We start from the raw sequence: 25,204 nt of genomic DNA, 5'->3' as shown, positions 1-25,204 counted from the left end.
AAAAATTCCTTATCACTCTAGATTTGGAATCCTAAACTACTAAAGTAAAGTGCTCAGCTTACAGGCTCATGAACTCCTAAAATTTCTCCTTTTTTTAAAAAAGTTCCCAGAGGCACAATTAACTCATGTGTTTAGCCCATCACAGTGTTCCCACTTTTATCAAATCACAAAATTTCATCTTTCATAAAAAAATCACACATCAAAATCTCAGCATGTAGGATCTTAGATTTAACACCTTATTATTATGAAATGAAGGGGGGAAATAGAATAATACCTCTTATTTTATAATAAAAACATAATTATTAGCAATTATAAATTTTAAATATAAATTTTAAAATTAATCATTTCAAACATCAACCTTACTTTTTTGGAGTTGTGGCAGCAGGGGTAGAGGATTTAAGACACAAGGAGGTTAAAGTATAGCACACGGTTATTCAGTAAGTAAGGAAGTCACAGATGTAATATTCTGGCTGTCTGCAAGGTCCTTTTTCAGTATATCTGTTGATGTTGCTCCATGATATAGTTCATTTGTAATATTTCTCATTGAATGCAGGGTAATCCATCGAAAATGTAATTTGCCTTTAAATGTCTCCTGCAGGAATAGGTCTATATTAAATGTGATTTGTCTTTGATTAGAATTTATTTTTTGTAGAACTAGATATACTTCATTGTGATAGTTTTTTAAAATGAAATCACAAGTCTTATATATCACACTCCTCTAAAATATCATTCAACCTTATGTCTTATCTTTTCTCACATTTGTTTTTGGTCTCCATAAAAACAATAGCAGAGACTTTTGGCTAGCGCTAATTAGAAAGGTTTTCTTTGCATTGAGTTATGGGAAACCTAGTTATGCACTCTGGAACCAAGCATAGTTGATGAAGAGTACCCTAGCCTCAATTCCCTAATTCCCCCATAGGAATTCATTAGAATAGAATAGCAAGCAAACCTTGACCAACTCCTGTTCAGGCCAGCCAATTAAAAAAAACGGTATCACAGGGATGTGGACCAGGAACCCTGGACCATAAATCACAAAGTGATTCCCTAGTACATCATGAGGGCACTACCCTTCTTTGTTATCTTTTGGATGAACTTAAGACAAAGTCAAGCTAATTGTAATATCATTGGTAGACATTAATATCCCATTAATTGAACTGTTTTTATGCATTCTAGATAATTACATGCAGTTTCATCAAGACCACATGACGCCCTCTTAGAAGCAATGGTACCCACCTGTTAAATACAATATCTTCTGGACTTTTAACAAACCTTGCCCTGCTTTTCATTAAGAGTCTAATTTCTTATCTTTAGTAAATGTCATTGCTTGGTTCCAGAAAAGGCTTAAGTTTTCATTCTTTTTTTTTTAAGGTTTCTTTTTTACAAGGCAAACAGGGTTAAGTGGCTTGCCCAAGGCCACACAGCTAGGTAATTATTAAGTGTCTGAGGCCAGATTTGAACTCAGATACTCCTGACTCCAGGGCCGATGCTCTATCCACTGTGCCACCTAGTTGTCCTTTTTAAGTTTTAATTCTTAAAGAGAAATGAAAAACACTCAAACTTCATCATAGCTACTTTCCTACAGAAAATCTCCCCTGTAGCCAAACACATCTATTCATTTTTCTCTCAACTCATCTTTGTTCAATTCTTCCCTCTGTCTAGAATCCTTTTATCTAGTTCTCGAAGTCCTACTTTTCTTCACATTTCAGATTAATGCCTAACTTCTGTGCTTCACTAACATTCCCATCTCACGTGGATTTATTAATTCTGAATTCTCAACTCACACCCTACTTATGACATTTGTCTTTTTGTATATGCTACCCTGCATTATTATTAGTCACTTCTATGTATATTTCTAGTCCTCCTAGATGCATCATGATTACTACTACTGTAGCAGATAGGATCTAGGGTAACCAGATAAACATAGGAATTTGGGGGCCACCGAAAAACAATTTGTAAGCTCTCTCTGGGATGTTAAAACTGCTCAGGATTTTATTATGAAATATATCAAATTAAACAAGTTAAAAGCTTTTCTTCCCCAAGGGATAACAAGCACTTAAGACAGAATGAATCACAAAGGCCCAGTAGACAGAAAGTGAGGCAGAGACAGAGAAAAAATGAAAAACTGTCAGAGAGAGAGAGAGAGAGAGCCAGCTTTGAGAGGATGTCCAACTCAGGTTTTATAGCCTTGCCCCTTATCTGGGCACTGAGGGCAAAAGGGGAACTCCCTGCCCCCTTGTGACTGGAATGAGATAAGAGGGTTGAGGACTGAGATCAGGATACAAATTTTATATTAAACAATGAAACAATAGGGGTCAATTTACATCTCAAGAGCAAAGACCTTTTCACAAGCTTAACAAGGTTCCCGGTTTTTAACTATGTTAAAAGATTACAGATTTTGTTTCTGCTGCATTCAAAATCTCTACTTCATTTTCCTGCATCACTGCTCTCACCTCCATCACCACCACCACCACCACCACCACCACCGCTATTATTACTACTGCTGCTGCTGCTGCTGCTGCTGCTGCCCTCCTGCTACTGCTATGAAAAAGAACAAGAACAAAGAGAAAAACAGTAACAAGAACAAATAACCAAAACAAGATGATGAACAAAAGCAAAGACAATGAGAACAAGAATAATGACAAGGAAGTGGAAGTAACAAGAACGAGTAGAAGAAAAGCAAAAACAAGGACAAGAACAATAGGAAGAATAAGAAAAGAAATGAACAGAAACAAGAAGAAAACAAGAGGAAAAGCAAGAAAACGAAGAATAAAAATAAGAATAAGAACAGCAAAAAAGAATGACAAGATGAGCAAGAACAAAAACAATAAATGAGCAAAAACAAGGAGAAAGTTTATTGAGCTGAAATTGGCATTTAAGCTGAACTTAGAAGAAAGCTGAAGATTGAAAGAGCCAGAAGTGAGGAGGAAAAGCATTCCCATGCCTGAAATGAACTGCCCTATCCCCTTTTCTAATTTGTGGAATCCCTTCCTTTCAGACTGAACTCAATTACCACCTTCTACATGCAATCTTTCCTAATGTTCTCAAATGCTAGTAACCTCCCTCCCTCAATTATATTTATTTTGATCAAATATGACCTCCTTTGTAAAAAGGATTATGCCGCTTCTTTTATATCTCCAGCACCTCCTGAAACATAATAGGAGCTTGACACATTCTTGCTGGTTGGTTGATCAATTCCTAGTACAAGGGACAACTTGCACAAAGTTGTACAACTTGTGTGATATCTTGAGAAAGAGAAAACGGCTAATAGAATTTGGTGGAATAAAAACTGTTTGGCAACTGAATAGATTTGTAGGAAGGACGGGAGTTAGTATGAGGAGTTAGGGATGACTGAAGTTTGAAAAACTGGGTGCTTGACAGGATGGCACCCTGGACAGAAATATGGACCTTTGGAAGAGGATTGTGTTTCAGGGAAAAGAAATAGAATTCTTTTTTGAGATGACAATGGGATATATGATTCAAAATATTCAATGATCATAGAAATAGAACCGGAGTCCAAGAAACAAGAGCTGGATTGTGATTCTGAGAATTGCAGGCATAAAAATGATAATGACAATGTTAAGGTTCTCATGAGAGAGAAAAGGACCTCAGAGGGTAATGGAATACAGACTTAGTTTAGAAATGGGATATGTGTGATGATATAGCAAAGCCTAGGAGAAAGAGATAATACATTTCTTCAATTTTCATTACTATTTGAAGGCATTTACCTTTCTGCTATTTGTTCAAGTTGTATGTTGAATACCCTCTTTACCTTTGAGTTCTTCTCAAGGAATGGATAAAATTAGTGTCTTTTTTTAGAACATCTAATTAATTTATTTTATTTTTAGGGTTCATACTTTGAAGAGCCATTACATTAAGAATGTCAACCAAATTTCCTTGGTTCTCTATAATATTATATTATAGTTTTATTTCTTGTGACAATGGGACAATCCTATGATTTTAAAGGTTATTTTCCCTTAATAATTGAAAAATTGCTCTTTGATATTATAAATGTTTGTTTACAATGCTTTCTTTCTCTTGATATTCTAGAGTTTTGCTTAATCTGCAAGTTATTTTCTGCTTCCAATATTTTAAGGCAGTTTTTCTTTTTCTTTTTTGTTTTTTTAGGTTTTTGCAAGGCAAATGGAGTTAAGTGGCTTGCCCAAGGCCACACAGCTAGGTAATTATTAAGTGTCTGAGACCAGATTTGAACCCAAGTACTCCTGACTCCAGGGTTGGTGCTCTATCCACTGAGCCACCTAGCCACCCCTTAAGGCAGTTTTTCTATGTGGTTTTTTGAAATTTACTAGTCACATTTTCTTTTTCATTATATTTTCAGGTAAACTAATTTTCATATTATCTTTCCTTATAATGTATAAATTTAGTATTTTTGTTTTGTAGAGTTCTAATGTTTTATTTTGATCTTATCTCTCATGATTATCAGATAAAGATCACAAATGTAATTTCTTGAAAATATTGTTTTCAAGGACAATAAAAAAAGAAACTGAATACCCTCTAATTATAATATTACCTTCAGAAAATAGTTGAATAGTTAAGAAACCCAGGATATGTATAACTATATGGAAAAAATACAACAAATCAATGATAAGTGGAGAAATGCAAATTAAAGCAAGTCTAAGATTCAATTTAATAACCATCAGATTTGCAAAGCTTGAGGAAAAAAGAAAATTACAACTGTTCAAAGTGGGAAAATAGGCACAATGATAAACAAATATTGAAGCTGTGTATTGGTTCAATCATACTTCTCCATCTGCAACTCAGAATTAATGTAGACTAGGCATAATAGATAATAGATAGCACAGTACATAGAGCATGAGACCTAGAATGAGGAAGATCAAAGTTCAAATTAACCTCAGATATTTGCTAGCTGTATAACTCTAGCCAAGTCACATAATTTATGATTGTCTCATTTATCTGAAAAATAGGAATGTGCATCTAGATGGTACAGTGTGAATAGAGTGCTGAGGCTAAAGTCAGGAAAACTTGAGTTCAAATCTGTCCTCAGACACTTATTAGTTGCATGACTTTGGGCAAATCACTTAACCCTTTTTGTCTCAGTTTCCTCATCTGTAAAATGAGCTGGGAGAGGAAATGACAAAACCCTTAATATCCTTGCCAAGGAAAACCCCAAATAGGGTCATGAAAAGTCAGACATGGCAGAAAAGACATGACAGAAAAGACTGAACAGCAGCAAAATAGTGATAATTACAACACCTACCTCTCAGGCAAGGACCAAATATAATAATAATTATAAAGTATCTAGCACAGTACTTTGAATGTAGCAAGTATGTAGATTTTGGCTAATATTATTAAATATTCTTATTTTCCATACAGTAAAGCAATTTGGAATTGTGTACAAAAAGTTACTTTTAACCTAACTATAATAATGTTAGGTCTATGCCGCAAAGAGATCAAAGAAAGAGGAGAAAGTCCATTATTGGGGCAGCTAGGTGGCCCAGTGAATAGAGCACCGACCTTGGAGTCAGGAGTACCTGGGTTCAAATCCAACCTCAGACACTTAATAATTACCTAGCCGTGTGGCCTTGGACAAGCCACTTAACCCCCTTGCCTTGAAAAATCTAAGAAAAAAAAGTCCATTATGTATAGCATAACATAATTCTTTTTGCAATGGCAAAAAATGGAAACTAAGAAGCTCTCATCCTTGGGGCAAGTTAAATATATCATAATATATGAATGTGATAAAATACTATATAAATGTGATAAAATACTATAAGAATAAAGATAGTTTCAAAGAAATACTTGGGATTAAGCCCCTCAGGATTGAGTCAAGTATAATATATACACTATCTCTATCACAGTGTTGTAAGAAGAAACACTCTCAATGTGAACATTAGTGGAGACTTGCCTAGAAACTATTCAGGCTTCATAGACCTCCTCCTCATTCATGTTTCACTTCAAAGTTATACTATGTGCATTAGATGAACATAAGGAAAGAGACCAAGATGGAAAACAGATACTTATGCCCACTGTCCTTAAAGTATATGATCAAGAATTTGCTTTAATCAAATGTGTTCAAGTCATTCTTTTGAAACTTTTAGCAATATTTTATCAGATTTTTTTGTAGATGCACAGTAATTTGGAATATATGAAGCTAAGAAACAATTACCTTTGGTTACATGATAACCCTTCCCTTGCACACCTTTGTTTTCTTTCTTTTGAAATTTGAGAAGAAAATCTACTTTGAAATGTTAGTTGGGATCTCACATCAAAATAAAATTTGTAAAGTCCCAGATTTTTGATCAATAAGGAGGAGTTGCTTAACAAAGGAGAAATAGGTATTTAATGAAGGGAGATAAGCATGGCCAGTCAGATATCAGAAATATGAGGAAGAACAGATGTCAAATTTCAAAGAAAGGATCTTAGAGAAATTCTTAAAGGAAGTCAACAAATGGAAGGTTCTCAAGAACTAAGTTGTGATGATACAGAAACAAAGTATTCCAAGAATAGGAAAATCTGATCAAAATGACTCTTTTGGATGTACAAAGAACTAGCCGTTTACCAATCTGGATTTGACACAGATCAGATTTTGGAGCAGATTCAAAATTATATGAGGACCAGTAGAAACAACTGGGAAAACATATTTGGATATAAAAAAACTATCTTAAAATATTTCAAGGGTTATCTTGTGAAAGAAGGTTTAGACTTGCTTTGTTTGGTCTTGGAGATAGAACTAGAATTAACAGGTAGAATTAAAGTTCTTAAGAAGTCAGACTATCTAAAATAGTTTGAAAATGGGCAGCAAGTTCTTAATCAAGGGTGATTAAGTAACTTCCATCTCTGACTGCATTAATCTTCTATCCCCTACGCAGCATAACATCTCATAGACTAAAATTTAAAAAAAAAAAATTAAAGAGAAAAGGGGGGAAAAACAAATCAGCAAAACTACCAATAAATTAAACCAATCTCATAAGTGCAATGTTCCATACCATAGTATTCCACTTCTACAAAGAAGGAAATAAGATGCATTTTTTCATTTTTTTCTTCAAAGCCAAGCTTGATGATTATGATACAGTCTCATTATTTTCTGTTGCTTTTCTTTCTTTTTGTGTTGTTGAATATTATTTTCCCTGGTTCTATTAATTTCACTTTGAATTATTTCATATAGGTCTTCCTGAATATCACTTATTTTTTTATTTCCTAAATTTTTGATAAGGCAGTAATATTCTATTACATTCATAAAGTTATGATATGAAATTGATGAATATCTTTTTTGTACTCCTGAAACCATTTTCAATTCTGAAGCTAAATGACTTTCCCAAGAACTCTGTTTATAAATGACATAGCCTAGTCTTAGCATTTCACTTTTAGTTCCATATTCTTAGTACATCATCCAAAAAATAAGTATATATTTCTAACAAGGACAATCCACTACAAGTCTTACAAAACTCCATATTCTCTGGTGTGAGGCAGAATATTGAGCTGGTTCAAACATTTTCCTGGATGATTATGTTTGTCCTTCATGAACTCAAACAAGGAAGGGCAGAAATTTCGTGTCTGGTTTATGACGAGGATCTAGTACTCCTAGTAGGGATTTCAACTACAAATCTTTACATTGTCTGAAGTACTACTGAGTCATTGTTTTTCTCTAATGACTGAAAGGAATTTTATTTCCATCCCATTTTTATGTTTTGTACAATGTGGCCTTCCCCAAGGTGCTTAAAACAAGGAAATTTCAGCAAACTTTTCAAAAACCAGAGATCCCACTGAGACATGACATCCATTTAACCACTGCATTCCTTCATACTACTCTATTTATCAAGGCTTTAAATTCCCTTAAGAGTCTTATTTCTTCTTCCATATTGTGACTAATAGCATTTTGAAGTGCTAATAAACAAAATGCATTAGCTTTAGTTAGAGAAGGCCCAATGAAGTTTTCCTAATACTTCAAATTTCTCAAAGAAACTGTATCATAATTATCAAAGAGTAAAATAAGTAATCTCTTCTTCAGATTCAAGCTTGGTGATTATAATACAACATTTGTTTCCTTTTTTCTGTTGCTTTTGCTTCCATTTGCATTGTTATATCTGCTTTGGTGGTTCTCCCTGCTTTTCTCTGAATTAGTTCAAATTAGACTTGTATAAGTTCATTAAGACTTGTTTTTCTTTTCCCTGAAGGAGGTAATAAAATATGTGTACCCCTATTTCAAAAGGATCTTGTAAATCTAAAAGCATTTATAAATGTAATTTGTTATCATTAGTTATAATTCATAGTCATTATATAGAGTTCATTGAACCCACACAAAGAAAATTGACAGTTCCCTGAAATACCTTTGTATAGTATGTTCATGAACTGCTCCAATCAAAGAATTTTCCAGGTTCTGTGATGATTTTCCTCAAGAAGATATAAGATAGTTCTTGGATTCCAAAGATGTAATCTGGCTGGTGGTTGTTGTTGTTGTTCCATCATTTTCAGTATCGTTCAGCTTTTCCTATCCTCATTTGGAGTTTTCTTGTCAAAGATACTGGGGGTGGGGAGAGTTATGATTTTTTCCAGTTCATTTTATAGTTGAAGAAACTTAGGCAAACAGAGCTAAGACTCTTGTGTATGGTCATACAATTAATAAATGTCTGAGGTCAGATTTGAACTCAAAAATATGAGTCTTCCTAATCACAGACCTGGTATGCTATTCACTGTGCCAGTAAGCAACTGCTGGACTCATATATAAAGCCTTCATAGTTGGTTGCACCTATTAGAAATCCAGGATAACTTTAAAGAACTTTAAGTGACCTCCTTACTCATTTGAAGTAAGAGAGGAAGACTTTATTAGAAGCTACTTAAATACCTTGCTTTTCTTAGTCTTTGTTTTTGACCTGGTCCTCTAATTTTATTGGCATCCCAGTTAAGAGAGCTGCCTCTCAGTGCAGATGGGAAACTGTTCAGCACGGTAGAATTGTAGGGATGACTGAGGCATTGAAGAGTTTAGTGATTAATGTATGGTCACAGAACAAGAATATGACAGAATCACAACACTTTCCACTGTTCCTCTCCAGTTGTACTCCTAACGCTGCAGAATTTCTCTACATTGACATAGAAGCTTCATCTTAGAAGCTCTCTTTAGACTTCACCCATTGAATGATGCTGGTTTTAGAAACTCCTGGGAAGATGTATATAAGCTAATGCAAAGTAAAATAAGCAGAACCAAGTAAATATTTACACAGTAGCAGCAATAATATAACAATTAACAATTGTGAAAGACTTATGTACTCTGATCAATGCAATGCTCAACAACAATTCCAAATGACTCATAATGAAAAATGCTATCTACCATCTGAGTACAGATTAAAACATATATTTTTGTGGGGTAGCTGGGTGGCACAATGAATGGAACACCAGTCCTGGAGTCAGGAGGACCTGAGTTCAAACCTGGCTTCAGATACTTGATAATTACCTAGCTGTGTGACCTTGGGCAAGTCACATAACCCCATTGCCTTACAAAAAAGCCCTATATTTTTGTGTTTTTTTGTTAGTATTTTATTTTTCTCCTATGACATGTAAAACCAATTCTTAACATACATTTTTAAAACTTCAAGTTCTATAGTCTTTCCCTTCCTCCTACTCTACCCTACTCTCTGACAAAACAAGCTATTTGATATAGGTAATAAATGTGTAGTCATTGAAGCATATTTTTAAATTTCTTAAATTTATGTTATTTTTGCAGCATGACTAAAATGTAACTATGATTTGCTTAATTTCTTGCCTTCTGGTTCTTGTTCTTCATTATCAAAGAAGATCAAAATGACATCATTACAGTGGGTTTGACTATGACTGATCAGATTAATCTGAGCTCAGAATACTCTACCACATGTTGGGCACAAATAATCCATGAGAACACCTGGGGTGGGTACCTAAAACTTTCGTATGTCATGTTTCCTTTGAGCTGCTTCAATTCTGCTTTCCTCATAGAATGCAGCACTCTCACTGATGAGGGGTATGCCATGGTGGGTGGTCTTGTGCCAGTGTCTCCCAAGCTGAACAGTCAATTCTAAAGTTCTTCATTGAGACCTTCAGGGTGTCTCAGTATCACTTCTTCTGACCCCCTTGTGAGCACTTACCTTTTGTGAGTTTTCCATAAAATAGCTTTTTTGGGCAAGCATACACCTGGCATTCTAACAATGTGTCCAGTTCATCATGGTTGAACTCTCTGCAGTAATGTTGGAGTTCTGGTAAGTTTAGCTCAAGAAAACAGCTCAGCATCTGGTATTTTCTTCTGCTAGCTGATCTTCAGAATCTTCCTAAGACAATTTAAATGGAAGCAATTCAATTGCCTGGCAGACTGTCCAGGTTTCCTAGGCATATAGCAATCAGATTAGCACAACAGCTCTATAGACCTTCAGTTTTGTAGTCAGTCTAATACCTCTTCTCTCCCACACTTTCTTTCAGAGATTCCCAAATACTGAGCTAGATCTGGCAATGTGAGTGTCAACCTCATTGTCAGTGTGTACCTCCTTGGAAAGGATACTGCCAAAGTAAATGAACTTGTCCATAGTACTCAAAACTTCTCCATTCACTGTAATCAATGGTTCCACATATGAATGGGGTGATACTGGCTGATGGAGCACCTGCATTTTCTTGGTATAAATTGTTAGACCAAAATTAACAGAAGCAACAGAGAATCAATCCATACTTTGTTGCAATTCAGCTTCAGAGACTGCATTAAGTGCACAATCATCTGCAAACAGAAGATCATGCACCAATAAACACTTCCTCCACTTGGTCTTGGTTTGTAGCCTTTGCAAGGTAATGAATTTGCCATGAGTGCCATAGCTGACTTTGAAACCATGTTCATCCTCAGTGAAAGTGTTTGATAACATGGCTGAAAAAAATCATGCTAAAAAGTATGGGAGCAAGGACACACTTTTCTTTTACTCCATTGATGACTGAGAAATCTTGAGAGCATTGTCTACTATCCAGAACCAAGGCATGCATGCCATCATGAAATTGATGTCCAATACTGATCTTTTCTGGGCTACCAAATTTTGACATAATTTTCCACAAACCCTCATGACAGACACTATCAAAGGCCTAGGTCAGATCAACAAATGTTGTATACAGACCTCTGTTCTGTTCCTGGCATTTTTTCCTGGAGTAGTCAGGCAGCAAGCACCATATCAACTGTTCCTCTACCCTTTCTGAAGCCACACTGGCTTTCAGGAAGGTGACCATCTTTCAGGTGAAGGATCAGCCTACTGAAAAGGACTCTGGCAAGAATCATACTAGCAGTGACTAAGAGAAATACCCATATGATTGTCACAGGATAATCTATTCCCTTTAGCTTTGTAGAGATGGACAGTAGAGGCATCCTTGAATCCTTGGGGGATAACCTGTTCATGCCATATTACCTGGAAAATTTCAGTCAGTTTTTGGGTGAGCAATAGTTCTCCCATCTTGTAGATCTCAGCTGGAATAGAATCAGCACCAGGTGTTTTGTCACATGAAATGAGCTTAATGGCATTCAAAACCTCTTCTTCAGTAGGAACTTCAGCTAAAGACTGACTTCAACTTGAGGTAAATGTTCAATGACTTCTGCATTAATTGATGGTCTGTTAAGAACACTATGGAAGTGTTCAATCAATGTGGTTCCATGTGCTGAGTAGCTGAAATGCACCATATGTCTTTGACCCAAAAATAGCTTTCAGGGCATCATAAAAGCATTTTAGTTTGTTACTGTCTGCATTATATTGAATTTCATCTGCCTTCTTACTGAGTCATGAGTCCTGCATCTCTCTAAGCTCTAAGTTTCTGTATTTCCCCATCATTTGCGAGTGTTCTGGCCCAGATGAGCAAATGCAATTCTGTACACCAGATCTCTGAAAGCTGCCCACTCTTTTTGTGCCAAATGTTGCCAAATGTGTGTTGGCTCAGTTTTCCCTTTAAGTTAGCAACCAACTGTTCCGTTGCAGAGGGACACTCTAATCACTTGACATTAATTCTTCTAGTATTAATTTTGCCTTGGGGCCACCACTTTGGTTGAATATGAATATTTAACTTAGAGAGGATGAGTCTGTGATCAAACTAGCACTCTGCCTTTGTCATTCTCACATCCTGTCTGTCACTTCTCATTACAATCACATAGTCTATTTGCTATGAGGGTACATCCAGGAAGTTTAAATATGTTTAGATTAATGGAAGACAGTGTTTGTGATGAAAAGGTCTTGAGATGTGCAAGTCTTCAGTAGTAGGTGACCATTGCTGTTTCTGTGTCCAACTCCATTCCTCCCAAGAACTCCCTGCCATGTCTGGTAATCTAATCCTATTCTAGCACTAATTTCACCATGAATTATTAACTTGTCCTCTCTTGTACATTGATGATAAGGGTCTCTAGGTCTTCATAAATTTTTTCTTTAACTTCTTCAGTGTTAGTCATGCTGAGAACATAGGCAATGATGATGGTGGCATGACAATTTCCTGGAAGTGGTAATCTCATTAACATGAACCTGTCATTCACTCCTTTTGATAGAATTCAATAATATTAACTAGATTATTTTTTATTGCAAATTCTACTCCAGTTTCACAGCATTCCCTTTTGCTGTGACCAGTTCAGAAAAACATGTATTCAGTTCCAACTTCAGTAAGCTGACCTTCATTTGTCAGCCTTGTTTCACTCAGGGCTGCTATTTGAATGTGATACCTGCTGAGTTCTCTTGCAACAAGAGCTGTTCATCTTTCAGGTCTATTGGATCTTGTGTTGTCTATGACTGTGTGCACTTTCTATGCATTGATGGTGAGTGAGATCTTCTTTGAAGAAGCTTTTGTAGATTTTTTTGTGTCTTGACTACACTGTGGGATTCCCCCACCTGCCTCCATAATGAGGCCAGGGTTGAGTAAGTAGACAATTTTAGGCACCTTTTCTAGCCCCTTCCTTGCTTCAGGAGATGAGCAGTGCAGTCCTTAAAAGGGTTGCTCAATCACCCAGGGGGGCTGTCGAATCCCACTGCTGCTTGCAGTAGAGAACTGACCCTATGACCATGGGCTGCCTTTGTGCAGGGTTGCAACTATAACTCCCAGTATATCCACACCAGTTGGTTTGTCACTTGCCTGTCACTACAGGAATGGTTCTGAGTGATGTCTTTTGTTGCTCTCATGAACTGGATTTAAATGAGATAAAGCCATACAAAATCATCTACATCACTCTTTCTTCTAAAATTATCATGATCCAGCATAGCAAGATAGAGTCAAGACAATTGGTGATGGTTTTAGATGCAGTGGATGACCTGAGCATCTTCCATGTCCAACCAAGCTCCAAGTGCTCCACTGTACCTACTTCAGCTGACTTCATGGCCTCATTATGGAGGTAATGGGCTGTTCTTCACCCATTCCATCAGTGGAAGTCTTCACATATTTGGGGCCTCCCACTATTCACTGATGATTTTAAGACTCCCCTTTGTTAGCCTCAACCTAGTTTAGCCTGCCTGTTGAAATGGTTTACTGGGGTGTGGCTAAAGTATCAAATCTCATTGAACCAAAGTGTAAGGATTTGTAGAGGAAATGAGCATTCACACACACACACACACACACACACACACACACACATACAGTCCCTAACACAGGTTTGTGATTTACAAATATTTACAAATATTTCATTTTATCCTCACCTGATTGGTAGGTGTTACTATTATCCTCATTTTACAGTTGAAGAAACTGAGACAAAATGTTTAAGTGAATTCCTTAGGGTCCTGAAGCTAATATATGTGTAAGGCTGTATTTAAAGGTCTTCCTGATTCCAGGGTAAGAAGTTAATGAATGGCGAGGAAGTAGAAGTAGTGAGTAAAGAATATTCTGTCCAGGATTTCTTTAATAGAAAAGGAAAGAGATAGGGGCAAAAGAAGGTATGACAATTAAGGCAGGATTTTCCTAAGAGAGTGAAAATCTAAGCATGTTTTTAAGTCAAGGGAAAGGAACCAACAAGGAACTAAAGATACTGTAAATACTAAAGAGAGGTGAATGATGGAACAAAGTTCAGTAAGATCAATGTTTTTTGGCAAAAGATCAAAAGCATTGGTGGTTGAGTTAGTCTTGGCAAGGATAATCATCTTCCCCTGAGACAATAGAAAGGACAATGGATAACTGAAGACATAAAAAAATCTAAGTGGAGAGAAGTCAATAAAGTGAGGACATCTGTTGATACTAAGGTTGGGAAAAAACTGCCAAGTTGGACAACAGTGAAAAATATTTAAAACATTTTCTTTGAGAATTCAGCAGTAAAACTGAGAAGAGTATGATGAAAGAAACAATGAGGACCCCATCAACAAGTTAAGATTTATTATGATAAATTTGGAGTAAGAGATTTCAGTACAAATTACAGTATTTTCTCCTGAAATATTGAGAAAATGAATATGCTTCCCAATGGAAGCAATGAAAAGCAAAGTGTTATCATGGTGGTAGGAAAAATATTATTGGAATGAATAATTATAGGGGCTAGACTGAGCAAAAAAAAGGCAAGTAAAGTTAAAGCAGAAATAATGGATGGAGAGAATAAAGTAGGTTATGAGAATTCAAAGTATGGGGAGGAGCAAGGAAGGAGAAAAGATGAAAGAAAATGTTATTTTGTTCAGAGAGAAAATAATATTTTGGAAATGGAAGACTTTAGAGTGATGGCAAAATCTAAGAAATATCTAACTACATTTTGTACAAGAAATTTCTGTTAATGGCACAATAAACATAGTTTTGGGTAAAAATCAAAATTGAATTTATTGTAATGAAGGAAAAACTATTTTCTATCCCCATTTCCCCTAAAATCACTGACTGATGAAGCTATTGATTAGCCTTTAGACCAGTTAAATAGATTTTAGTTGACTATAATATCATTGCTAGAGATCTCTTCCCAAATAAAGTTCAAGTGCCTCTTCTTCTCTCCTGTATTCCCTTTTCTCCCCAATTTATCCAAATGTGTGTATTTTTTAAATAAATGAAATCTGAATAACAACAGTTTACATGTACAACCTTGCATCTAAGAAATGATAAATATTTGCTTAATCTAATTGAATATTCACACTGTACAATTTGTATCTCATCTAATCTTTACAATATCCTTGTGAAGTCAATTGTTTAAATAGTATCATTCTCACTTTTTGTTGTTTTCATTTTTTGCTCCATATTTGAATCAATTGGCAGAGAAGCTCTTAAAGGGGGAAATTTCTCTCAGCATATTGGTACAACTTTGCAACTTTGTAAGCTTAGATAGTAGCTTGGGGGCACTGAGAGGTTGAATAGTATACTCAGAATCATGGATGTATTTCAAAGTTCGGGTATGAATTAAGGACTTCCTTACTATGAGATCTTCTCACCATATCTCTCCCCATTTTACAGAGCAGTAAATAGATTAAATGACCTTTTCAAGGTCACTCTGCTAGTGAATGTTGGAGCATGCAATCTAATCTAGGTTTTTAGACTCCATTTCTCTTAAGGTTGCCATAAAAAGGAAAATACAAGAAGATAACCCAAAAGAATGTCACGCTTATTTGTTTTCCCATAACAACACAATGCTTGGCACATTGTTGCTGCTACTGAATCTTTTCAGTTGTGTCCAACTCTCTATGACCCCATTTGGGGTTTTCGTGACAAAGATACTAGAGTTGTTTGCTATTTACCTCTCCAGTTCAATTTTGCAGATGGAGAAATTAAGGCAAGAGGCATTAAGTGACTAGCCCAGCTTGTAAATTCTGAGGCTAGATTTAAATTCAGAAGATTAATCTTTCTGATTCGAAATCCAGTGCTCTATCTATTTATCTAGCTGCCTCTACACTTTACAAAAAAATATAAAGTGTCATCATAACAGAAGAAGAAACAGAATATATAAATATTCTCATCTGGGGGGGGATGAATAAACCATCAATGAATTAACAAAGAAAATTCCACAGGACCAGATGGATTCATAAGTAAAGTCTACTAAATATTTAAAGAAAAAATCATTTCAATACTATATAAACTTTTTGGGAAAAGAGGCAGAGGAGTTCTACCCAATTCTTTTTATAACACAAATATGGTACAGATACCTAAACCAGGAAGAATGAAAATCAGAGGAAAACTATTGACTAATTTCCCTAAGGAATAGTGATGCAAAAATAATTAAGTAAAATATTATCAAGGAGATTGCAGTAATATTTAAAAAGATCATATTCTATGATCTGGTAGGATTTAGACCATGAATTGAGGGCTAGTTCAATTCCACTAAAACTATCAGTATATTTGACTATATCAATAACAAAAACAACAAAACTCATATGATTGTCTCAATAAATGCATAAAAAGCTTTTCACAAAATAATAAACTAATTCCTTACAAAAAAAGAACAAAGGAAAAGCCAGGAATAAATGGAGTGAAAATGTTGAGCATTTTTTTAAAACTATCAGCAATCATTTGTAATGTTAATAAGGAAGAAGCCTTTTCAGTAAGATCAGGAGTAAAGCAAGGATGCTCATTATCAACACCATTATGCAACATTGTACTAGAAATGCTAGCTATAGCAAAGACAAGAAAAAGAAACTGGGAGACATGCAGGGTGGAACCAAGATGGTGGCATGAAGCTAAGATGTTCCTGGAGCTTTTCCTTTTCAAAATAAATGAAGCCTCTGCACTGACATTAAAGCTACAGATCCCACCAAGAAAAAGAGAATATCCAAAAAAGTTTGAAATAGTGGAAGATCTTCAGTGAAGGTCTGTCTTTTGGGGGGCAAAAGGGGAAATAAAGCCAAGTGAGTCAGGAGAGGGGAAAGGTCTGTGAGAGGCTTTAAGCCACAGTGCAGTCTAGTCCCAACAGCTTGACAACAGCATAGGTCCTGTCAGCTAGATAGCAAGCCAGCAAAGAGGGTCCCAACCCCAAAGTCTGAACCCTGGGAATACTGGGGCAAAAGACAGGACTGTATTGGAAACAAACCACTGTAGAAGCAACCTGGACATAAAGGAGGAAATAAACCTCTACAAAGATGAGGTCTAGACTGCATAGGCAACATCTTTGCTAATGACAAGGCAGGGATCAGACACCAGCCCTAGAATAAAAAACTTGGATCTATACTCCCTATAGATACCCCAGAAGCAGAATAAAAACAACAAAGATGAGCAAAAGAGTTAAAAGAGAACTCACTATAGAAAATTACTTTGCACATAAAAATGATAACAATGCCATGTCAGAAGAAGAAATTAGTGAAAAATTACTCACAGGAGAAGTCTCAAAAGAGTCTATGAATTGGACTCAAATCCAAAAACTGATTGAAATGCTTTAAAAAATTTAAAAACCAAAGAAGAAAAGAAGAAACATGGAAAAAAGAATTGAGAGTTATGCAGGAAAATTATGAAAAATAAAAATAACCAACTAGAAAAGGAAACACAAAAGCTAATTGATGAAAATAAAAGCCTAAAAATTAGAATTGAACAAATAGATACCAACAAATCTATGAGACTACAAGATTCCATCAAACAAAATAAAATAACTGAAAAAAGTGAAGAAAATGTAAAGTAACTTTTAAGAAAAACAAATGACCTCGAAAATATATCCAGGAGAGATAATTTACAAATTATCAGACTAAGGAGTGGCTAGGTGGCACAGTGGATAGAGCATCTGCCCTGGAGTCAGGAGTACCTGAGTTCAAATCCAGCCTCAGACTCTTAATAATTACCTAGCTGTGTGTCCTTGGGCAAGCCACTTGACTCCATTGCCTTGCAAAAACCTAAAAAAAAATTTAAAACAAAAAATAAAAACAAATTATCAGACTACCAGAAAGCCTAGATCAAAAAAAAAATCTAGAAAACATCATGCAGGAAAGTATCAGGGAAAACTGCCCAAATCTACTAGAAAAAGAAGACAATTTGGCCATTGAAAGAATACACAGAACCCCTCTAGAAAGGGACCACAGGACAAAAACTCCAAGGGCTGTTCTAGCCAAATAACAAAACTCTCAAATAAAGGAGAAAATTCTGAAAGCAACAAAAAAGAAACAATTTAAATACAAAAATTAAATATCAAAAATTAAAAAAGGTGAATCAATCACAAATGTGGACAAAATTAAGGAAATAATTCAAAGCTACTTTGCCAAACTTTATGTCAATAAATTTGATAACCTAAATGAAATGTATGAATATTTATAAAAATACAAACTGTCCAGGTTAACAGAAGAGGAAATAAGTTATTTAAATAACCCCATTTCAGAAAAGGAAATTGAAGAAATCATAAATAAACTCCCTAAACAATGTCTCCTGGTCCAGATGGATTTACAAGTGAATTCTACCAAATATTTAAGGAACTATTAATTCCTATTCTACATAAGCTATTTTTAAAATAAAAGGAGTTCTACCAAAGTCCTTCTATGGCACCAACATGGTGTTGATACCTAAACCAAGAAGAACCAAAACAGATAAAGAAAATTATATGGGGGTGGCTAGGTGGCACAGTGGATAGAGCACTGGCCTTGAAGTCAGGAGTACCTGAGTTCAAATCTGGCCTCAGACACTTAATAATTACCTAGCCGTGTGGCCTTGGGCAAGCCACTTAACCCCATTGCCTTGAAAAGTCTAAAAAAAATTATAGACCAATCTCCCTAATGAACATTGATGCAAAAATCTTAAATAAAATTTTAGTGATGAGATTATTATTACTAGGATAATACACCATGATCAGGTAGGATTAATACTAGGTAGGCAGGGATGGTTCAATATTAGGAAAACACTCAACATAATTGAATATATCAATAGCAAAGTCAATAGAAATCATATGATTATTTAAAGAAATGCTGTAAAAGTTTTTGATAAAAGACAACATACATTCTTATTAAAAAGACTAGAAAGTTTAAGAATAAATGAAGTTTTCCTTAAAATGATAAGTAGTATCTATCTAAAATCATCAACAAATATTATGTAATGGGAATAAACTCAGAGCATTTCCAATAATATCAGGGATGAAACAAGGATGTCCATTACTTTATCACCATTACTATTCAATATAATTTTAGAAATGTTAACTTTAGTAATAAGAGAAGAAAAAGATTTGCAGGTGATATGATATTATACTTAGAGAACCTGAGAAAATCATATTAAAAACTCCTTGAAACAATTAACAAATTCAGCAAAGTAGCAGGATATAAAAATAAACCTACACAAATCATTAGCATTTCTAAATATGAACAACAAAGGCTAAGAGCAAGAGATAGAGAAATTTCATATAAAGTAACTGTAGACAACATTAAATACTTGGGAATCTACTTCCCAAGACAAACCCAGAAATTATATGAACACAATTATAAAGCACTTCTCACTCAAATAAAGTCTGATGTAAATAATTGGAAAAATGTCAATTGCTCATGGTTAGGCCAAACTAAAATAATAAAAAATGACAATTCTACCCAAATTAAATTACTTGTTCAGTGCCATATAAATAAAACTACCAAATAATTATTTTATTGAGCTAGAAAAAAATAGTAACAAAATTCATCTGGAGCTATAAAAGGTCAAGTATAACGAGGAACTGATGAAAAAAAAATGTAAAGGAAGGTGGCCTAGTTCTACCAGATCTAAAACTATACTATAAAGAAAGCAGCAGTCATCAAAACTTCCTGGTGCTGGTTAAGAAATTGAGTAATGTATTATGGAACACTATTGTTCTATTAGAAACCAAGAGGGATGGGAATTCAAAGAAGCCTGGAAGGACTGCATGAACTGGTGCTGAGCAAGATGAGCAGAACTAGAAGAACATTGTACACCATAATAGCAACATGGATTTGGTGATAAACTTTAATGGCCTTGCTCATTTCATCAATGCAATAATCAGGAACAATTTTAGGGTAACTACAAGGGAGAGTACCATCCATATCCAAAGAAAGAATTGTGGAATTTAAAAAAAGACCAAAGACAATTACCTTCAATTATAAAAAAGTTATCTTATGTATTACGTAATTTTGCTATGTCTTATATTTTATTTTGTCCTTAAGGATATCATTTTTCTCTCAACACATTCAATTCTGATCAATGAATAGTGTAGAAAAAATGTAAAGACTATCAGATTGCTTTCTGTAGGGAGTGGGAGGGGGAGGGAAGAGGGGGAGGGGGAAAATAGTAAAACTAATTAAAAAATAGAGTAATGAATCAGTGCATTAGGATAGGTTCAAAAGAACCTGAAGTAAATGACTACAGCAAACCCAAAGACATCAGCTTCTGGGATAAGAACTTACTATTTGACAAAACATTGTTGGGAAAACTGGAAAAATATGACAAAAACTAGATATAGACCCACATTTAACTTATACCAAAATAAGATCAAAATGTGGGTACAGAAATTAGACATAAATGGCAACACCATAGATAAATATCTATCAGATCAATAGAAAGGGGACAAATTTATGACCAAACAAGAAATAGAGTACATTATAAACTGCAAAATGAATGATTTTTACTATATTAAATTAAGAAGTTTTTGCACTAATAAAATCAATGCTGCCAAAATTAGAAGGGAAGCAGAAAACTGGAAAACAATCTTCACAACAAAGAGTTCAGATAGAGGTCTCATTTCTAAAATATATAGAGAACCACATTAAATTTATAAGGCTGCAAGTCATTACCCAATTGATAAATGGTCAAAGGATATGAACAGTCTTCAAATGAAGAAAATGAAACTATATATAATCATATAAAAATTTTCCAAAGCATTATTGGTTAAAGAAATGTAAATTAAAACAACTCTGCAGTATCACCTCAGGTTGACTATCAGATTGACTAAGATTACAAAAAGGGAAAATAATCAATGTTGGAAAGGTTGTAGGAGGATTGGGACATTAATAAATTGCCAGTAGAGATGTGAACTGCACCAACCATTCTGAAGAGCAATAGGTAACTATGCCCAAAGAGTAATAAAATGGTTCATACCCTTTGACCCAGCAAGTCCAATTCTAGTCCTATGTCCAGAAGAAATCATAAAAAATGAGAAAAATCCCACATGTTCCAAAATATTCATGGCAGCTCTTTTTTGTAGTGGCAAAGATTTGAAAATTGAGGGGCTGCACAATTGGGGAATGGTTAAACAAGTTATCATATATGAATATTATGGAATACTATTGTTCTATAAGAAACCATAAATGATTGGGCTCTAGAGAGAAGCATGGAATGAATTACAGAATCTGATGCTGAGTGAAGGGAGCAGAATCAAGAGGAAAAATGTACACATTTATAATAACACTGTGAGATAATCAGCCCTTAGCAGTTCAGAGAACACCTCTATTAGACCAGCTATGAACTATGCTATCCCCATCCAGAGGAAGAGAAACAAAACAAAGAAAATAAATCCTTCAGAATCTGATAAACATTACCTTCACTTTTTAAAAAATATCTCTTATGTATTTCTTTCCCTTAATCCTATTTCTTCATACCGAAAATGACTACTATGCAAGCATGTTTAACACACACACACACACACACACACACACACACACACACACACATATATATATATATTTCATAACAAGTATTTGGAAAAATAAAATATCAATAAAAAATAAAAAGAAACTGAAGAAATAAAAATAGGCAATTGGGAATCAAAACTCATTTTTTTTGCAAATGATATAATGATATACTTAGAGAATCAATCAAAAACAAATCCAGTGGATATAATTAACAACTTCAGCAAAGTTGCAGGATGTAATTAAAGTCACATAAGTCATTACCATTTCTTTAGATTACCAACGAAGTCCAGAAGCAAGAGAGAGAAAATTTCCATTTAAAATAATTGTATACAATATAAAATACCTGTATACAAAATAAAATAACTGCCAAGAAAAAATCCAGGAACTTTATGAACAAAATTATAAATTACTTTTCACACAAATAAAATTTGTTCTAAACAAGTGCAGAAATATTACTTGTTCATGGGTAGTTTGGGCCCATGTAATAAAAATGACAATTTTACATAAATGAATCTCCTTGTCATTGTAATTAATAAAATTACTAAACTTATTTATAGATCTCAAAAAATTATCTAGAAGAACAAAATATCAAGAATATCAAGTGAGTCAATGAAAAATGTGGAAGAAGGTGGCCTAGCAATACCAAATCTCAAACTGTATTACAAAGTGGTAATCATCAAAACAATCTGGTACCAACTAAGAAATGGATTATTGAAATGGATTAGTTACACCAGACACAATAGTAAAGAAACATCATAATTTAGTGTTTGATAATTCAAAGATCCAAACTTTATGAACAAGACTTCTCTAATTGACAAAAATTGCTGGGAAAACTGGAAAGGAGTTTGGCAGAAATGAGATATAGACCAACATCTCAAACTATATACCAAGATAATAAATGATGCTGAAAATATGTATAGAAAACAAAAGAGAAAAAGAAATGAAGAGGGTGAGCAAAGGAAAGAGGCAAAGGAAAGACAGAAGAAGAGAAATTGGGAGGAAAAAAAAGGTGAAGAGAGGAAGAGAGGGAGTGAAGAAAAAGGGAAGGGAGAAAGAGAGAAAGAAATGCATAGAGAAAAAAGAGAGCGAGACAGAGAGAGAGAGAGAAACTGAGTGAGAGACAGACAGACAACAGAGAGAGAGAGAGAGAGAGAGAGAGACAGAGAGACAGAGACAGAGACAGAGACAGAGACAGAGACAGAGACAGAGACAGAGACAGAGACAGAGACAGAGAGACAGGGAGACAGAGAGAGACAGAGGAGACAGAGTACAGACCAACATCTCATACTGTAAACTAAGATGAAGTCAAAATGAGTTCCTGATATAGATATAAAGAATGATATCTAAAGTAAATTAGGAGAGCATGGAATATCTTACCTGTCAGATCTATGGATAAAGGAAGAACTTATAATTAAACACTATATAGCAGCATGAGAAATAAAATGAATAATTTTGATTATATTAAATTTAAAGACTTTGTACAAACAAAATAAATACAGCCAAAACTAGAAGTAAAAGACTGGGGGGGGGGATTTTTAGAGCAAGTTTCTCTGATAAATTTCTTATTCTCAAATATAAAGAGAAATGAGTCAAATTTATAAGAATATGAATCATTTCCCAAATGATATATGAGCAAGAAGTTTTCAGAAAAAATCAAAGCTATCTATTGTTTTATGGGAAAAAATCTTCTAAATCACTATTGATTAGAGAAATGGAAATTAAGCAACTCTGAAATATCATCTTATACCTATCAAATTGATAAATATGATAGAAAAGGAAAATGACAAATGTTGGAGGGATTATGGAAAAAAAATTGTGACACTAATTCAGTGTTGGTGGGGTTATAAACTAGTTCAACCATTCTGGAGACCAATTTGGAACTGTGCCCAAAGGGCTATAAAACTGTAAATACCCTTTTTGATCCAGCAATGCCCCTACTGGGTCTATATCCCCCCAAAAATCATAGAAAGGTAAAAAAATATCTGCATGTACAAAAATATTTATAAAAGCTCCTTCATGATTGCAAAGTATTAGAAATTGAAAGGATGCCCATATGTTAGAGAATAGTCAAACAAGATGTGGTATATAATTGTGATGTAATTCTGTTGTGATGAAACAAATAATGAGCAGTATAGTTTCAGAAAAAAACTGGGAAAACTTATATGAACTCAGACAAAGCGAAGTGAGCAGAAGCAGGAAAACATTGTACACAGGAAAACATTGTGCTATCCATTTTCAGAGAAAGAATTGACTGGAGTATGAATGCACATCAAAGCATACTTTGTATTACTTTATTTTTTCTTGGGAGGGGGGTTGGTCTGTTTTCTTTTGCAACATGCCTAATATGAAAATATGTTTGACTGCACATGTATAATCTATTTCATATTGCCTGGTTTCTCAAGGAGATGGGAGGGAAGAGAGAAAAGGAGAGGATTTGGAACTCAATTTTTTTTAAATATTAAAATTTTTTTACATGTAAGTGGGAAAATTTTATATATATATATATATATATATATATATATATATATATATTTATGTCTTCCCTCCAGTTTTACTATCCCCCAAACAATAATTAATATTTATATCACACTTTAAGGTTTGCAAAGTGTTAAGATAAACTATCTCAAGTCTCACAATTGCCCTATAAGATAGGAAGAAAGGAAAAGAAGGAAGCAAGTATCAACTAAGCTTCTAGAGTGTGCCAATATTACATCATTTGATTATCAACCAATATCATTCGATTGTCAACAAATTTTATTACAATTAATCCTCCCAACAACCCTGGAAGGGAAGTTCTATTACAAATACCCAGTTTATAATTGAGGAAACTGAGACAGAAATTAAGTCACTTGTCCAGAGTCCTACAGCAAATAAATGTTCAAAGTCACATTTGAACTCTGACCATTCTGTCTCCAGGTTCACCACTACTATGCCCTCTAAATGATACCATTATTACTGTTTTACAGATAAGGGAACCAAGTGTCAGAAAAGTTAGGTGGCTTGATCAATGTCTCAGAGTTAGTAAATCTGTGATTAGATTCAAACCCAGTCCATCTTTTCTCTAAGTCCAGTTATCTGTCCCATAGTAGGTATCTAGGAATAGTTTTGTATAAAGTACATTTTTTACATTCCCCACATTATTAGCATGCTCAAGATAAATTAATTTGGACCCATCAACTTTTCTTCTAAAGCCAGCAGCTATATAAATGCACATCTGAGGATATTAAAGTCAATTTATACTGTTTACCCTCAAGTCATCATTTTAACTATATAGTACATCTTAAATTACTTTGAATTTCACATCTTGAAATCTAATAGGCTTATTTAATTGTGTTCCAGTAGGTAATTATTTTCATATTCTGAATCACTGGCCATATCTATTTGCTGTTTCTAGGGTCTTCTCTTTCCTGAAGTCTGTTTTTGTGGGTCATAAAGCTGGCATCTACATACATCATGAACCTTTTGATTATTCACTAAGTATCTAATTTATTATCTGAGAGATAATTAATCCTTTTCCCTTGGATGTCTTGGTTCTCTTAGAATTTAAATGACATCAAAATAGGTTCTTAATAATAATTTTCAAGTATTCAAGGACCAATCGATTAGTTGAATTCTAGTTCAATTTTCCCCCTTATATTTTCAATTCTTTTATTTTAAGACATTTTTAGATAATTACTTTGTTAAGAAAAGAGAATAAATTATATTCTAAGCAATATAAGAATCTCTTTGCTTCAATTGTAAACTCTTTAAGGTACTATCTTTTGCCTCTTTTTGTTATCCCTAAC

The 25,204-nt window shown here is 34.4% G+C and overlaps 1 protein-coding gene across 1 annotated transcript in view; it reads left to right on the top strand.

Annotated features, from left to right (window-relative positions):
• Positions 1-13,226: 13,226 nt before the first annotated feature.
• The window catches only part of RXFP2 (relaxin family peptide receptor 2), a 94,656-nt gene continuing 82,678 nt past the window's right edge, over positions 13,227-25,204 (top strand). Inside the window, exon 1 of the mRNA XM_074213197.1 lies at positions 13,227-13,330. Within this exon, the coding sequence (XP_074069298.1) occupies positions 13,227-13,330 (104 nt within the window). The remainder of the gene's footprint in view (positions 13,331-25,204) is intronic.

The sequence above is a fragment of the Macrotis lagotis genome, chromosome 1 (assembly GCF_037893015.1).
Source record: "Macrotis lagotis isolate mMagLag1 chromosome 1, bilby.v1.9.chrom.fasta, whole genome shotgun sequence".
NCBI lineage: Eukaryota > Metazoa > Chordata > Mammalia > Peramelemorphia > Peramelidae > Macrotis > Macrotis lagotis.
This window is presented reverse-complemented; position numbering and strand designations above follow the sequence as displayed.